Source organism: Echiichthys vipera (assembly GCF_963691815.1).
Source record: "Echiichthys vipera genome assembly, chromosome: 14".
Classification (NCBI taxonomy): Eukaryota; Metazoa; Chordata; class Actinopteri; order Perciformes; family Trachinidae; genus Echiichthys; species Echiichthys vipera.
Genome location: NC_139839.1, coordinates 1,539,049 through 1,557,017, shown reverse-complemented (window position 1 = coordinate 1,557,017; position 17,969 = coordinate 1,539,049). Strand labels below are relative to the sequence as shown.

The following is a 17,969-nucleotide window of genomic DNA, read 5'->3' as shown; positions in this document are numbered from 1 at the left end:
TTAGATGGTCTGTAGATGTCCACTGCCCTCAGTGTGAATGTCTGTGTGAACGGGTGAATGTGACAAACACTGTGAAGCGCCTTGAGTAGTCAGAAGACTAGAAAGGTCCTTTATAAGTACAAGTCCATTTACCATTTACAAGTCCATATAGTTGTAAACTAAATGTTTATGCTATTTGACACCAGAAAAAAAAGGGAGCCATTTTTAGAATTGGAGAGCTTCATAAATGTAACTTCTGGAACACAGATAAAATGGTGAAAGGCACAAGCAGATGTCATATTTTTCTTTACTGGCCCTTGAAAATGGAAAAATAAGTGCAAAACTGGTGGGTCCCCAGGCAGTCCCCCAACGTCTATACATATGGATGTTATAATTACCTGCTTATAATACAGTATATGATTGATGTGGTGACAAACTTCATCAAAATCTGAGATATCGCATGTATTACAAGCCAAGGTTTTAATTTTAAGATGCCAAAATAGAGATGTGGACTACAGCCTACACACCATAATAGATGTTTTTGCATCACTCACATTTGCACATGAAGAACAAGGAACCTATATATATATATATATATATATATATATATATATATATATATATGTATAATTTTATTTCTTATGCCTTTTTTATGCTTGGGTTCCTGCATGGAATAACACCATCTAACCTCCAACAGACATGACCATGATCACCATCGTTGGGCTGAAGCCAGAGACCACCTACGAGGTCAAGATGTCTGCTATCAATGGCAAGGGCGAAGGAGAGAGCAGCCCGGCCAGCACTTTCAAGACCGAGCCAGTCCGTAAGTACTGCTCTCGCTGCTCATGTCTCCTCTGACCCGATGCTTTCAACCTAATGCTGTTGCTCACTCCGCTGCATTGTCATGTCTAGCTGAGCCCAGATGCTTTCACCCCACTCTCCTTTTGTATCATGCCAAGCCCCCCTAGTGCAGTCCTTTTCCAGCCAGGACAGAAGGAACGAAAATCCCAAATGCCAGTGCCACTTCATAATCCAAACTTGGTTAATACTGTTGATTATGCAAAGTATAACCCATGTGTCCTTCATCACTGAACAGTATGATGTGTCCCTTTCCTCGTGAATGTTTGCAGTGTCGAAGGCACCTTGTTCCTCCTTTGATTTCACAGGGCTCGGCCTGTTTCACCCACAGCTCGGGTGATTTAGTGAAAGCCTTTCTGGAAAGTACTTGTGCGTTTTGAAAACTGATTTATACCTCAGTGTGAAGAAGTGTCAGCTCTGTATTTATAGTTCAGTGACAACGCACTTTGTTAATATAGCAGCCAGGGGTCAAGCCCGGCTGAAGGTTGTTCACGTTTTGTGAGGGAAATAGCAGCGCGCGATGAAACGTTGGAGGTGGAGAAAATTTTCCATTTGGACAAAGAGTGCGGCATTCTTGCACAACTTCACCCACTACCAGGGTGCATGGAGAGGAGAAATAAGTCCTCAGAGGTCAAAACTCCAGACACACTCTTTTTTTAGTAGAAAAACTTTATTATTAGACCAAGGTGTTTTGGCTTGTGGCCTTCAGCAGCAATGTGTGCTGCTGAAGGCCACAAGAAAGGAGAGTGTCACCTGGATAGAACAATGGGGATGCACAGAGGATACATACCTGTGCATCAGAGTGTTCTCATTATTTAAAGTCGGGGTAGGCTGTTTAAAAAAGCCCTTTGAGATGACATACTGTGATTCGAGGCTCTAGCTCGCTACTTAACCATGAACTTGAATTAGCCGCAACCATGAGTCTACAAAAGACTAAAATATTGGCAACATGTATCCATCCCTGGAACGCTTTGCTGACATCCACACGTTGTACTGCCTTTATTGTAAGAATCTCTCTGGAATGACCTGTGATTGGACAAAGCCTCGGCTAAACAGCCAGTTTTTCTAAAGCTGGAAAAAACCGAGCCAAGAGGAGGTGCAGAAGACTAGTTTTCTCTCAGACCACTTCAATTACAAAATGCTGAAAGGTTATTATGGAATTATTGCTCAATGGTTTGAAAAAAACCTGCCTACCCCAGCTTTCAAGTTGTTCTATATATATTTATTTACATTCATTCTGCTGTCATATCACAGCTGTTGGACATATGGCATCATCAGTAACACCTGTCATCGCTAATCAGAATGTGACAGCTTGAGATAAAACGTGTCAATATTGTGATTATTTATGTAAAACATCATGTCAGATAAGGCGTTCTCGTTAAAGTATAAATTGGGCTCAATAGAAAGTATAAAAACTGCTCTGATACAGAGGCTGAGAGGGTCTCCTCTATTAATAGGACAGCGGCCATCTCTCAGATCTGATTTATCCACTAAGTGCTTAATATAATACCAAATCATCACAAAAATGAACCTTACACAGTGTAACATGTGAAGAGACTCACTTCCTCAAATGCAATAAATGTGATGATGGATGTTTGTGCAGTGGGCAATCGTTTGTTATGCTCATTAAATCCAATACACTCATTAAATTCAAAGGCGCTGAAATACCTCAACACCAAGGGAGCATAAGATGTCATACAACAGTCTACATCAGTGGTTCTCAAACTTTGTACGTACCGCCTGAGAAAATATCAGGCTCTCTCAAGTCCCACCACTAAGACCAATGTTCAAATCCAGCAGCATAGGCCAACATTTATTATTTATTTATTTATTATTGACTGTCTTCAGCCACAGCCACACTGTATGAAGGGGTAGCATCAGAACTGACATGTCAGTGTTTTCAAACTTATCATTTTACCTCTGCTAAGTATCTTATCTTGCCATCACCGTTGAGCTCGTAACTCATGAGCATGGCGACTCAGCAGGCTGACATTGAAACAAAAATATGAAAGGAAATACTAAACTTATTTTAAATAACTGTACATTTCATGGTTCTTAAAAATGTAAGTATTTTCTTAGTATTGTATTAATTTAGTAACTGAGGTTTACTTTTTTTCTGTTGCATATTCCTTCAGGTAACGCCATAAAGAGCTTGAGTACCACCGGTGGTAGGAGTACCACAGTTTGAGAACCAGTGGTCCGCATAATGTGTCAATGTATCAAACAGGTGATAAGTCGAGAGACTTGGAGTTAAAAAGAAAATTCTGCTTCATCACAACTTTGGTCGTACAAAGTGTTTTCTTAGATGCAGTGATCCTTTTCGTTGCTTTTGATAATGTTACATGTACAAACTGAAAAGAGTCAGGAAACATGAGCAGTCAGATGGCCGGAAAGATCCACATCAAGTCAACTAAACCAACAAACTATGATCCTCAAAGCAATTTCAGTCAAAAGCAACTGGACTTGGTTATTTGTCTAGCCTGGTCCTGGTCAAGTCCCGGCCTGGTCCTGGTCCTGGTCCAGTCCCAGCCTGGTCCTGGTCTAGTCCCAGCCTGGTCCTGGTCCAGTCCCAGCCTGGTCAGATGCGTACATGAACTGATGAAGCCTCTTGGATGAGAGGTGAAACGTCTTCCTAGACAAATAACCAAGTCCAGTTGCTTTTGACTGAAATTGCTTTGAGGATAACGACGACCTGGACAAATGAGAACATTCACAGGCAAACAAACTATTATGTTTCAATGAGACTGACTAATCATTTTAATTCATACGCCTTGATTTGGTTTTCTGATCGTCTGACTTATCGTATTGCCAATTTACCTAGTGGGTCCCATGCAATTATTTCTGATAGAATGAAAACTACTAAAATAAAAACCAAATCATAATAAACCAAAATGATCTTTAAAACCCTCCTATCCGCTGCAGAGCTAGTTTACCCAGGTTATAATTAGAAGGCAACAGACCTATTTCTCAGTCAGCATTCGGGAATCAGGGTCATGAATAAATCTTCGTTTTTTGTGTTTTTTAGTTTTTCCTCCATGTCATCCTTCCATCTGTGCTTCATCATCCCACTGCTTGTGTAGAAAAAGCCCTCCTCAGCATCCTCCTTGTTTTGCCTGACTCCCTAAAGAGAGAGGCGTTGCCCTACTTCAAGATGTCTGATGTATCATAGTCTAACGAGAACTTGTATTGTATTTTGTTTTTCCATGTACAGACTTGAGGTTGAGCTCAGACTTAATGTATCATTTATGGAAATGAAATGAATATGGACACAGCTGAGATATGTCAACCAGAAACCCAGTGTTCTCATAAGAAAACACTGAATCCTGACCGGGACCAAAGTCACATCAGAGCATGAAGTCATTAAAAAGAGACATTTCTAATTAGGAGGGTAAAACAGCGCCGATATTAAAGTTAGAGTTAGCCGCAGAACAAAGAGAAGCAGGACTTGTTGTGCACAGAGAGTCCAATGAGAAGCAGTAGCAGTGTGACAGCGGGTTAATAGCATGCCAGGAGAGTGTTGCCCTCTTTCATTGTTCATATTTCTCATTTCATTGTCTTTGTTTCTTCTTTTTGTTTTATTGTTTTCTCATCCTGGTTTCCCATCTGTTCTGTATTCCACTGGACCTCTCAGAGTATTCTTTCACAAGTAAGTTTCATTTCTCCCCGCTCTCGTCTGCTTTATTTCCCTCTGGTTTCCGCCTCCACTGCATTTATTTGCTTTACTTTGACCACCCTCCCTGTATTAGAACGGAAAGGTCCACATAAATCATGATCCAACACCTTTTAATTGTCTATTTCCTGCATAAATGTCAGTATTCATTGAATGACCTGTTGTACTAATTTTCCAGACAGCAGTCCGTTCCGTTACTCTAACACTCTTTCAGGTTTGTTTAGCAATGCGATAGATTAATGTCCCAGCCTTACAGTACAGCCTGTAGCAAGTGTGTTGTTTGTTACCTACTCCTTAGTGCCACCCTTGCTCCTTTAGTATTGCTTGCCTCTAGCATCTTTCTTGTGGTGTGTCTAGTATAACGTGTATTGTACTTTTGCACTGCAGCAGTTCAGCCGATGAGTGTCATACCGGGTCTTTAAAGAAGGTTTAATGTCTTCAGAGACCACAAAGGGGAACGCAGCTGTATTATCATGTGGTAATTAACTCGGAGTTAGAATATTTACTGCCAGTAATGTTAAAAGCAGAGCAACCTTTGCACAAAAATAGCCCCATGGGGGGAACATACGGTTTAAATATTCACTCCTTTAATTCCCAGAAATCTTTAGGATTCTCATTTGTGCTCACGGCACGCTTTTACTCTGACACTGTAATTTGGCCATTAGACTTGATGACAATTGTCTCTCCAAGGTCATTTATATTAAGAAAGACTGTAAAAAGCTTGTTAGTTTCTGTTGAGGTGCAGCCAGGTGGCGAAGAGCTGCAGCTTTCTTTGGGAAGAGCAAATGCTTACTGCTGGATTTTTTGTTGTTTGTCGGTTTTGGACCAATGAGATATGCTTTTTTAATGTTTATTTTTTTAAACATTACCTTACCTTATCTATCATTGTCTTAGTATCAGGACAAGAATAGTTTGTGTGTGTTTTATGCTTCTGAATAACGTGAAGAAATCTAACACATTAAAGTGTTAGCTTATTGTTCGTAAACTAAGCCACAGGTACAAAAATGAGCATGAGAAGTTCCCCTTATGCTGACAGACATAAGCTCTATTCCGTCTCAACTCATAAGTACTTTGGGGAAAATGCCTTCCCATCTTTAATTTAAGGAGCAGTAGGCAGCCATAATCCAGCCTCCAGGGACCTGTTCCTGTTTTGTAGCCAGGGCCTTAGTTATAGGCACTTCAAGAGCCACTGGAAGAGGTTCCCAACCTCTCAGGCACTGACTCCCCTGTAACTCTTAAAACATAATTCCTTATGGAAAACAAACTTTGGTTGGGAATCAGACTCTCTTTGTTGCTGCTCATTTGGTTTGGTTGAAGATAAAGTTAAGGGTGATGTTTTTTATGGGGCAGCTGATATAGAAAGGCCCTACAACACAATAAAAAATACATATTAGAGGGTAGTGTGGTGGTCAGCACTGTCGCCTCACAACAAGAGGGTTCCCGGTTCGTAGGCCGGGGCCCTTCTGTGTGGAGTTTGCATGTTCTCCCTGTGTCTGCGTGGGTTTCCTCCCACAGTCCAAAGAAATGCTCGTGTCAGGTTAATTGATGACTCTAAAATTGCCCGTAGGTGTGAATGGTTGTCTGTCTCTGTTCGTCTCTATGTGCCCTGTGATGGACTGGCGTCCTGTCCAGGGTGGACCCCGCCTCACGCTCGATGTCAGCTGGGATCGGCTCCAGCCCCCGCGACCCCGACAGGGACAAGAGGCTGAAGATGAATGAATGAATGAATTATATAAATACACATTGCAGTGATGATAACAGGTGTACAGTCATATCGAAGAGTAACCACCGGAGCCAGGTGAGCTGCAAAAATAATGGTTTTGCGCCGTTCCCTGCTCTTGCCAAGTTTGAACTTCTATGTCTGGGTTCACATTGGCATTCCAATTACACAGGATATATTACAAAAAGCCATGTTGTTGCAACACAGTGGTTGCTGACGGATGCTGAAAAACAAGAGGAGGTTCTACATGATTATTCTAGAGGAATCCCTTATCACCAAGACAATATACACACAAACGTGACCCAGCACTGAGTGGCTGTTGTTGGGGAGAACTCCAGCCCCTCTCACCATGTTTTCACCATCTTTCAGTTCCATCATCAGAGACACCACCCCCTATCGCTGCCACCAGTATGGCCCTTAGTGAGTATGCCAGTCGTGCAGTTTGCAGTGTGTCTCTCGTCGCCTCTGTCCCTCTTACCTGCTTGGCCTCACAGTTAGTGTCAATGTCCATTTGTTCCTGGTGTGTCTCGTAGGACAGCTCCAACACCACGTGTAGAATATAGACAGCAAAATGAATTTGCCAACTTAGTAGCTTTGCTAACAGTCTTGAATTCGCCTAGATTATGATTTTACTAACGTGTGGGAAAGACATGGAGGTCTAACAGCCTGATTATAGTGTTGTGAATGACGTAATTAACACGATGTGTCTGTAAATGAAGATTTAAATCACAGCACTGTACGAGCTCATGATTCCTCTGATTGTTGTGCAATGAATTTACCGTAGAGTAGGCCACACTAGTGTACGTTTGCTGTGACTGGTTTATCTCTCTCTGTCTCTGTCTCTCTGTCTCTCTCTCTTTCTGTCTTTCTCTCTGTCTCTCTCTGTCTCTATCTCTGTCTTTGTCTCTCTCTCTCTCTCTCTGTCTCTATCTCTGTCTCTATCTCTGTCTCTATCTCTGTCTCTATCTCTGTCTCTATCTCTGTCTCTCTATCTCTGTCTTTGTCTCTCTCTCTCTCTCTATCTCTGTCTCTCTCTCTCTCTCTCTCTCTATATATATATATATATATATATATATATATATATATATATATATATATATATATATATATATATATACACACACACACAGGTATATACCTATAATATAGTATAATTGATATAAGTGTTGCAGATGGTAAAGGATCTTATTTTTCATACTTTCAAGTGTCGCTCGTCTATTTAATCATTTAAGCTTTAATGCATCTTAATTTGTTTGTCGCGTATATTTTGGATTAGTAAAAAAAAATAAGTAAACGTAAAATATTTCCAACTGCGACAAAGTGGAGTTGAAGTTTAAAGTAGCAGAAAAGAGAAATGCTCAAGTTTAGCACACGTAACACACATTTGTACTTAAAAACAGTACTTGAGTAAATGAACTTAGTAACTTTCCACCACAGATCACTGGCTACAGAACTTAACACTCATAACACTGTACCACACAACGTTTTGACATAAACGGTGAGTGATGCTTACACCCTATGTCGTGTTTGTGTCACATAAAATGTACTGTAATTACCATTTTAAGTACCATCAATGACATCACTGTGGTACATTTGAGTCAAGTCTATCACTCAAATGTGCTAAACTCTAATCGTGTCAGAACAGAACAAATCCCACCGCTTATTAGTAAAACTTACAGCCGCCATCTTGGATTGTGGGATTTCAGGAGTGCTTAAAGTAATAACCACGGATTGGTTTGGAAATCTCCTATTCTCCGCAATTATTTCATTTATTTTTTTCGCATTCGATTGGTTCGCCCCTGCTGCATAACCAAAAGAAAAAGGAGGGACCACCCTGCAAAAATGCATTTTCCTCCACTTCCCAAACAAATACGGAGCGTGCTTCCAATTCCCCTCCATCTACATACAGCAGTTCTTATCAAAACCACTCTGTCACTGTAGACTTACCGTTTTTGGGAGCCCCTCGTGTCTCTTATCATTGTGTCCATTCAGCTCAGTACCACATCATCTGTCGTTCACGGCAGTGCACTTCCCACTGTTCTTAAGGTAGACAGAACCAGGACTTGCAAACCTGTGCCGATATGTTGTCATTATTTTGTGTGATATTCTAACTGATTTCATCTTTAAGCAACTAACTCATCTGACTACTTATTGAAGCATCATTTGAGGTAACAGCGCGGAAACAAACATGGCTTGTGGGTTTGCTGCGAGGTCACTGGAGTAATTGTTGTATGTCTGCTGTTGCTCATTTTAAATGAGACCCTGATGTATAATAACTGTATGTCTTTGCAGTGCTTCTAACTAAATCTCTCTCTCTTTGAACTCACTTTTAATAATGTTTGGCTTTACATTAGACTCATGTTGTCCTCCAGTCCATCACTCAGAGCAAATGTCCCAAATGCTTATAGACCGTCACCTGACTCAGACCTGATTCTTCCTGATGTTTCATGTGTCCGTACTGTCGTCTGTCGTGTTGTGTATCATATTTAGTTTGTATCCTCGAAGCTGCAGCGTTTCCTCCGTTCTTCTTTATGATCCTGATTTCTTCTTTGTCCCAAAACAAACTGCGGAGTTTTTCTTTGCTATCTGTAATTCGTCATTAATGGCAGTCACGGTGTCCACGGAGCTGACAATAGTTCAAATTCAGACTCGGGTTAATGTCGCTCAGTAAAATATTAGAAGATGAAGAAGAAGAAAGACTGTCGGAGGAAAAGCTGTTGATTATCTGAATGCATGAGGCACTTCTGGACGGCCGGTTTTGGTTGCGTCATAAATCTATACCTTACATTCATCCTTTCCAAAAGCCAAAACCTGGAGTCTGGAACTGCTTCATATATTCAGCGACATGTTTTGTTTTTGTTTTATTTCATGTTTAAAAAATCTGTTTATGGATTTATGTATTTCTCTCGGTTGTTTGTGTTCCCTTTGTGTCATTTTGTCTTTAACATTACCGTTCATTTGTTCATTCTGTCGATATTTTTTCATCATTTCACGAATGTTTTTGTATATTTTCCATGTGCCCCCCACGTCTCTCCCCCCTCCCCTCCTTTTTTTCCCCCCTACCAACCAATCATGTGCGTGCACATCATGTGACTTTGTCATGTGGCTCTTGCATGGTGCTGATGATGTCGTCGTCGCTGGCCAACAGAAGGTAATTGTTTTTCGTTGTAGTTTGAGATCATGAAATCAACAGAGATCATTCAGGAGGCGTTAGAGAAACTAGATTCATTGGAGAGACATTTTTAATTTGGCCATTTTTCATCCATCTTTAGGCCATCATGTACATTTGTAGTGAACATTTAGTAAGCATGCACTACGTAACTCCAACTCCAAGACTTTCTCTTCCTTCTAACAAAGTCTGACTTTTTGTCCATTCTCTAATAACGCAGTCATAAAGAGGACCTTATGCAACACTATTGTTAGAGAATTCATTCTATATAGGCAATTTAATATGATAATAAAAGAAATACACACCAGATCCACATTATTTTCCCTGTGGTAACTGAGCAAGCTTGTTATTGTTATCTCTTTGCCCCCATGTGTTCTGCTTGCATTCCCACCCCCTTTAACGTGCATTTGTCCTCACCCAGATGAGAGACCCAGATACAGATTTCATGTTAATACCAGATGGCAATGCACTCTTGATTATGGGTTCTCCAGAGCATGCTGCTATACATCTAAATATAGGTTTTTAAAGAATGCACTTCAACTATGATTCAAAGTGAAGTACATCACCAATTGGAGGCTTTAATGTTACCCATCCGTGAACTAATTTTCTCGTACGGTTGCTCCTCCACAGAGGCACCAACCGTCATTGGAGGTTGATGGGTGGCTAAAGTTATTTTACTGGAAAGAAATCATGTATACCCTGAAACACCAAAACACCTGTTTGGTTTAGGTGGAGCACAGACGGATCTAATTTTAATCAGGCTCACACGTTTGACTCCACGCGCCTTTTTAAACCTCACTTATGACTGATTAAGGTTCCACTTGTCTCAATTAGCCACCGTGCTGCTTTAAACCAATTTTCTCTTTATTATTGAAGAACATTTAAACAAAGATTAGGAACTTAAAAGAAGCGAATTATCAGAAATAATTAAGCATCATTTTAGCCAGTATTAGTTAAGGGATAAAGACTCATGTACAGCCGGCTTAGCAGATCAGTTTTAAACCAAATACACTTTCGATTTGTAATTCTCTGGTGTGTTCTTGTTATTTTTATCGGTTTGAACAGCTTCTTTATTATATCTTTAATTGTGCCAAAATAGCTTCCAGGTAGCATTAAAAATCCCAGATTAGACTTTGTGAAACCAGCAGATCTTTTGTTTTATCAATATATGTTTTTCTTTATTCTACCACAGCAGTTTGAATCCCATTTTAACCTCACAAAGTGCCACTGATTGTAATCTGCATTGCACACACACTTAACCATAGTCCTCATACTCACCCACAGAGCTAACGTTTCTTATTTTTCTCCAAACGATCTACGGTAGCTGCTAGTGTTTGACTGACTGGACTCACAGCAGCCCGTTGCATTACTGCAGCATGCAAGTGTATTCCCCGTTTGTTGTTGCATTCTTCTTTTTCTCTTTTTCTGCTATTTCCCGAAGAAAAAGTCGGTCCTGTCTGCATGTGTCCGTGTCTTTGGTGTCATGTCTTCTTATTACTCACATTTCTGCATATGAGACATAAAAACGATGCTAAACTAAACGCCAACAGTAGGCAACTAAATAATGGGGCACGTTTTAGAGTTATGAGAGAGGATTGGGTAACATGTCAATAATACATTTGGGTCTATATTCGTGTGGCTCACCGTGTGTACAGCGCTGGGATAAAGCCTGGCATCCGGCTCCCTCTTGCACGCCATATGTCATGCCCTTCCACTATCTCTCCTATATATTATGAAGGGCACCGTTGACTTAGCGCCGCTCAAGATAATTGTGATTGGTTTAAAGTAATACAAAGAAGTGAAAACGATTTTCTCCCTATCCCATAATGAAAGGCCGCTGTAGCCAGTCCATACTCAATGGATCTGGCAATGCAAGACTTTATCTAAATTAACCTCAAAGTTTGAAAAACTGTTTCAGAATGAAGTCAAATATTTCAAGAATATGTTTGGATAGGGATTTTGAGATCGAAATTCTGAGAATGAGAGACTTTTGAAGACTCTGGGTTACCTCTGTCTAAGGCTACATCCACGCGCAGAAACCCTAAAATGAAGAAGCTTGAAAAGCGGCTGACGCCCTTTTAGATTAAGAACTCCCCGGTTGCATTTTAGTCTGGACGGACCCTCGTCTGCTTCCTGATTGGGTCTTACGTGTCCTTCCCTAATCCGTCATGCCCAATTTGTGACCTTTTTCTTGAGAAAAAAAAACACATTACAGCCACTGCTGACCTTGGTGTCGTTGTTAGCAGCTGTTGTGCAGTTAAAGAAAAAGTCTTTAGTCAAAGTTAAAGTATATATTGCCTACTTCGCAGAAGGCAAGCTTTGATATTAGCGAATTGCAACAATTCCAATGCCCAGTACACTGTTTTTACACTGGCTTACGTGAACATAAATGGTCTAATATTTTCATTTAAATACAAAAAAAAAGTAGTATAGATGGACTGTAGCTGATAACACTCCTAAATGATATAACACTTTTGTATGCAGGTTACTTTTAAAGCAGTTACATTTACAGTAAAATGCATAATTCATTATAAGGATCTCATTTACAGTTTTAAAGCTGGACATTGATGCACTGCATGATAATAGGGGTTTATAAAAGCTAATTCTGAGTGTTACATGGATTTTCAGCTGTAAACACAATTAAAAATTACAAAAATAAAATGAAAAATGCCCTTTCCAACAGCATGTTTTAATAACACTTGTTTAATTCTATCCACTTTATGACTCAGTGTATCCCGGAAGTTGAGTTTACGTGTGGACTCATGCCTCCTACGTGTGTGAGGTCAAAGGTCCAGGCTGCATGGAGAAGCTTCTCACTCTAACTACCTCTTTCTCTGTTTTAGCCTCAGAAAAAAAAGACCTAACCCAGAATGATGCTTGTGAATAACAATGCCGAATGTACCAATGTCTACCTGTCACCAAGTTACTGCTGCTGTTACTAACAAACACTGTCTGATTCACTTCCAGCATCTGTCATGCTCGCTCCCGTCTAGTGGAATGCAGTTTCAGGCTCAGATGATAAAAAATTGCCTTCATGCATCTTCATTTAATTAACCACGACCACTAACGCTGATGTTTCAAATGTTAAATATTGCATATGGGAACATAAACGCTGACTTTTCTTTTTTATCCGTGTCCATTTGAAAAGTACGCCAATGTTATTTTATTCCTTACATAATCAGCGACTCCCCAACAAAGGCGTACATTCAAATCTACATCATGTCTTCGATTATCTAAAGTATAACGAGAGTATGTTTCTGCCACCAGGGCAGAGGCTGTAACAGCATGAGGTAGACGATTTAATAACATGATCCCAAGGCCAACTGTGTGCAACCAATATGTACATAATTAATGACTTTGGGTTGTTAGTCTCCTCCCTCACAGCCCTAACAGTGACATGAGGGTAACATCCACGACACAGGCACACAAAGCATCTCAGCATTCCCTCCCACAAGACTATGTATATATTATTCAAAGTAATAGAGAAACAAGGCCAATCAAGGCCCGTAGGCTCATTATCCAGTGACCCAGCAGTCATTACTCAGGGGGGCAGAGCAGATAATGAGGAACTTCAAGGAGAACACCGGCTCAGCTGCTGGTTTTGAGGGAGCCACACTGCCCTCTGTCTTTTCTAGCTGCATTTAAAATTATCTCCCACCCAAAATCTATCCATGACAATTAAATGCACCCTCACTGTAGGCTCAAAAAGTGAGTTTATTTTGGTACCAACAAGCCCTTAAAAGTCAGCAATGTACCTTTCTTAAAATAAGTGGTTTTTTTTTATCTTACATCCCGCATAGGCAGGATAGTATTGTTTGTCAGTGCCTTACAAAACTGTTTAACCTACAAAATGTGTTACACCGATACAAAATTGATTAATTTGACTGTTTCCTGATCTGCCACTGCCACAGTTTGGTTGGATTTAGACACAGAAAGTAGACTAGAGTTAAAGAAAGATCGGGGTTTGGCCTAAAATATCTACTTTGGGAAAGGTTTTGGTCATGATTAACAAAAACGGAAAATTACCTCTGCTAAGAAACAGGAAGACAAACAGCGGTCTCCTGTGTCAAGGTCCGACACTTTGTGACCCCCAACCTTTCCTTTAAGAGGTTTTGAGGCACTTTTATGTCACACCAATTCCCCCTTTGCTTCTTACAGACACGAGTCATAACTCAAAGAACCAATAAAGGTCCTCATCAGGGAAACGTAAACATGTAATAGATCATGTTCAGCCATTAGAATATCCGACTGTTGAGAACATTGACACCAAAGTCATTCATCTGTCCCTGGTAGAACATCGGGTTTGATGCTCCATGTTAGACCTTTAGCATATCCTACACAAAAGACTTAATATATATTATATATATTCAAACTGATACCATAAACTAACTCTAATTTACCCCTAACTCTAACCCTATCCATGTTTGGAGCTGTTTGGAATTACTGTCTAAACATAAGTAATAGCTTAAAAAAGCTTCTGATTTCATATAGTGCGAGACAAACCTCGTCTTACATAAAGATGTACTCTACGGGGGAATTGTTGGGTCTCTGTAAATCATAAATAAGTCATAGAGTGTGGTCTTTACCTACTCTGTAAAGTGTCCTGAGATAACTTTTGTTATGATTTGGCACTATAAATAACATTGAATTGAAATTGAATTGAATGTAGCCGTATTTCTGTTAAGATAATCCCATTTTGTTGTATGGCTGCAAAGTTCATATTCGCTTGCGTTTGACATGATGTTAGTAGCTTGCAGTTGCTCATGGGTGAACCTGTTTTTATGTTATCATGGGTCCTGCTGTAATGATAGCATGTAGCACCAGAGTCGTTGATCTGCAGGGATTAAATTTTTGAGATTTCGTTGTCTGTGTTCTCACCGTTGATCCTTAATCACACTGTGGCTACAACGGCACTTCAGGAACTGCAATGTCCTCTAGTTGGTTGTTGTTTAAGCACCTTAAAACATTACCGGTTGAACTTAGGATTTATCTTATTCATTCTTGAAGACACGAGTACACTTGAAAACAATAGGAAGGCTAGAAGCACAGTGAGTAACTTATATTTCAAGGCTAAGGATGGTGTGGATGCAAAAACTGTATGTATGTCAACTAATCATAATTCCTTGGTTTGTCCTGTGTAGGGGAACCCAGTGCCCCCAAACTAGAAGTCAAGGTCCAAGACAAGGGAAATATTCTTAAGGTCAACTGGATCAAGCAGGATGATGGCGGTTCCCCTATTAGACACTACCTGGTCCGATACAAGGCTGTGAGTATCTTGGGCAAAGAGGTAACTTGGTTCCACTTTGTTGCTTTGCTTTTTTTGTTTTTTTATTCTGCAATGGTTTCATAAAAAAATGGTAATGAGCAGTGCTCGTAAATGTTCAACAAACCAGCTGGAGGTGGAATCAAACTCTGCCAAAAGTTACACCTGACTTTAACTGTCAAGGTCATTAGGGGCGACTGTGGCTCAGTGAAAGAGTGGGTCGTCCTCGATACGAGAGATCGGCGGTTGTATCCCCACCTCCCCCGGTCCACATGTCGAAGTTTGAATGTGGTGTGAATGGTTAGATTAGATGGTATGTAGATGTCCACTGCCATCAGTGTGAATGTCTGTGTGAACGGGTGAATGTGACAAACACTGTGAAAGCGCCTTGAGTAGTCAGGAGACTAGATAGGCGCTATATGAGTAGAAGTCCATTTACCATTAAGGGGCCCTTTCATCTAAATGTTAAAGAAGTTGAACTTAATTTCCTCCTAAATCATCTTCTCGGGCAGCAGTTGGTATGTTTGGGTTGTGGGTTGCTCCCGAGAAGCTTCACCAATTCACTGATTTGAGAAAGTAACACTCACCCATCTCTGTTCTGATACCTGAAATCATTCAGCAACCACTCGTATTTTTTTATTTTTTTTTGGAAATAAATCATTATTGTCATGAACGGTACGGGGATAACACAAAGAGACTGGACCCAAATGCAGACATGTACACGGGATAAAAGTACAAACAAATGTTCAATATTAACTACAATCAAAAACGTTAAACACAACAAGGTAACGGGAAACTAGGGACGAGACAGTCGAGGAAAACAGGAACAGGGAAACGGACGAGGAAACAGAAACATGGGAAACTACGGAGAAAACAAAAGACAAGCAACCATTAATATAATTACTGACGGGGAACGTTAAAACCACAAACAAGTAAGGAATGCCAATCCGGGGGGAACAGTTTACCAAGGGAAGGATAACAACAGTCTGGCGCTGCATGCCTGTCAGCTCTGGGTTTATGTAGTCCACCAGGTGATTAGCGCAACAGGCTGCAGCTGGGAGGGGAACGCCTACCGGAACTAGACGACAGAAACAAGAGGGAGATACATGCAGGGAAAGACAGACAATTATTGTCAAGTCCCATATGAATGATGAATAATTTCCTCCTCTTGTGCTAAAGAGCAGTTACAAATTCCTTTGGGAGACCTTGAGATTTGGAAATGATCGGAAATGACCACAATCTCACTTTGTTACCCAGTTTTAAGTTTCGTCCCGTCTACATTCCTTCCTCAGAAGCATGTATCTGACTGGAAACCAGAGATCCGCATTCCCCCGAACAGTGAGTATGTGATGCTGAGCGGCCTGGACTGGAACACAGAGTATGAGGTTCACGTGGTGGCTGAGAATCAGCAGGGCAAGTCGAAGCCTGGTGTCATCTCCTTCAGAACAGCTACAGACCCAACTACCATCCCAGGTACTATTCCAATCATCCCACCCCCCAAGCATCCACACACAAACACACACACACACACACACACACACAAACACACACCAGACACAGAGCACCAAGGCTTCCACCGTGACCAGAGAGGCTCTACCATTTGGAAACTGGACTTTTACTAGGTGTCTAATCAAAACTGGCTGACTGTAGGTTCTGGCATGACTCACCTTGCTCTGTCTTGTTCATGGGGGAGGTGTGTTGTTTACTCGACTGTCCTTATCACTGCAGTTGGCAACAAAGTGGACATGTATGATGCTGTCCCTAGAAATCAGGTAAATCAAGGGCTTTATTATTAAATAACAAGAGTCTCACAAAATGATGTGAACTGAGCACAAACTGTGAAATGCATACAAGGTGTTGTACTCGTGAATGATCAGTAGAATACATTAGAAAAGTAAACCCATGTTTTAGGTTAAGGTTAGGTTTATTTCAGGCAAACTCAGTAACTCCCGTAACTGCTCACAATTAGGAGTCAATACCTTTAGTGGGTGTTTTTTGTCCAGTCAATATTTCGGCTAATCTCTATAAACAGTTATCTTGATATGAATGCAGAGATAAGTGAAGAAGTGAAGTCTCATTTGCTCTCCACACGGACTGTTTCCCTGCATACAACTAAGGGCGCACTCACACTGTGCCTCCGTACCGTGCCCCGGGCTTTAGGGTACTTGTCCCCCCCTCCAGGTCCGTTTGTACTCACACTACCTCGGCGAATGCTTCTTGCTGCCTATACGTCATCACACCGTAACACGTCACATGCATTGACGACGTCATGGCGATGCGTGGCTTTGTTTCCAAATCTTTCCGTAGACCTCAGAGTTTTTGTGCGTCTTGTCGACTGTTTTGAATCTTTTCATCGACCAAATCTGCAGTAAACACTCCACCTCCGCATCACACCAACGTGAACCTTTCGCCGCCATTGTTTGAAATGTCCGCGCATGGTCCCTCCTTCTTTTTTCTATGTCCCAACAGGCGCACAGGAAATGACCTCAGAACCGGCGTACGCCTCGTGCTCGTGCTCGTACACGTCAGACGCTCATGCTCGTACACGTGCAAACGTGCTTTACAAAAGCCCACCTCTCCCAAACGGGCCGTGGCAGGCAAGCGGGCCGCAGCTAGGTGCAGTACGGTTGCACTCACACTGGTCAAACGAACTAGACTTTAACCATGAAACCTGTTTGGGCACGGTACGGATGGAAAGGGTGAGTGCGCACTAAAGCCTGCTCCAACATGATTGGTCAATATAACTCAAACCGCTACCCACATTCTTTCCCATCGCCCCTTAGATTCTGTATTCATCTGCAGAAACCTGTTTTCAGAGATTAAGGCTCAGGGAACTTAACTAGACATTTGGAAAGGCTACGTTTACACGCAGACTCATTCAAATAGATAATTTACGGCGAATGAGCACAGTGAGAGGTTATTACAAGTTAATTTGTTGGCATGGCAGTCGTTGCTAATAGGACTGTAGAATTGTTCCCACGCCGTGGAGCATAGAACATTTTCACCTCTTCCTGCAATAGTTGACATCCCAGGATTTCTCTGCAGCATTGGGTAGAAATATAAGACGTTTGTAGACTAACTGACAAAACAATTCAAAAGACTTCACACAGGAATAAACTTTATGGGCCAAGTAAGTTAAAGCACTCAGGAAACTTGACTGTGGTTTTCAGTATTCTTCTTAAACACAATGTCAAGAGTGAATGTAGAGGAAAAATGCACATAGGTGTGTGTATATAAACAAAAACAACAAAGCTACGCCCTCATGTGGTGTCACCGAGCAGTTAGAGTGCCGCGTGTGCCTCCAAACTTT

General features: G+C 41.1%; 1 protein-coding gene across 1 annotated transcript in view; it reads left to right on the top strand.

Moving 5' to 3' along the window:
• Nucleotides 1-17,969, top strand: part of ncam1a (neural cell adhesion molecule 1a) — a 263,654-nt gene that overhangs the window by 218,183 nt on the left and 27,502 nt on the right. Inside the window, exons 13-16 of the mRNA XM_083927354.1 lie at nt 677-802; nt 6,597-6,647; nt 14,538-14,662; nt 15,952-16,132. Coding sequence (XP_083783480.1) covers nt 677-802; nt 6,597-6,647; nt 14,538-14,662; nt 15,952-16,132 — 483 coding nt within the window. The remainder of the gene's footprint in view (nt 1-676; nt 803-6,596; nt 6,648-14,537; nt 14,663-15,951; nt 16,133-17,969) is intronic.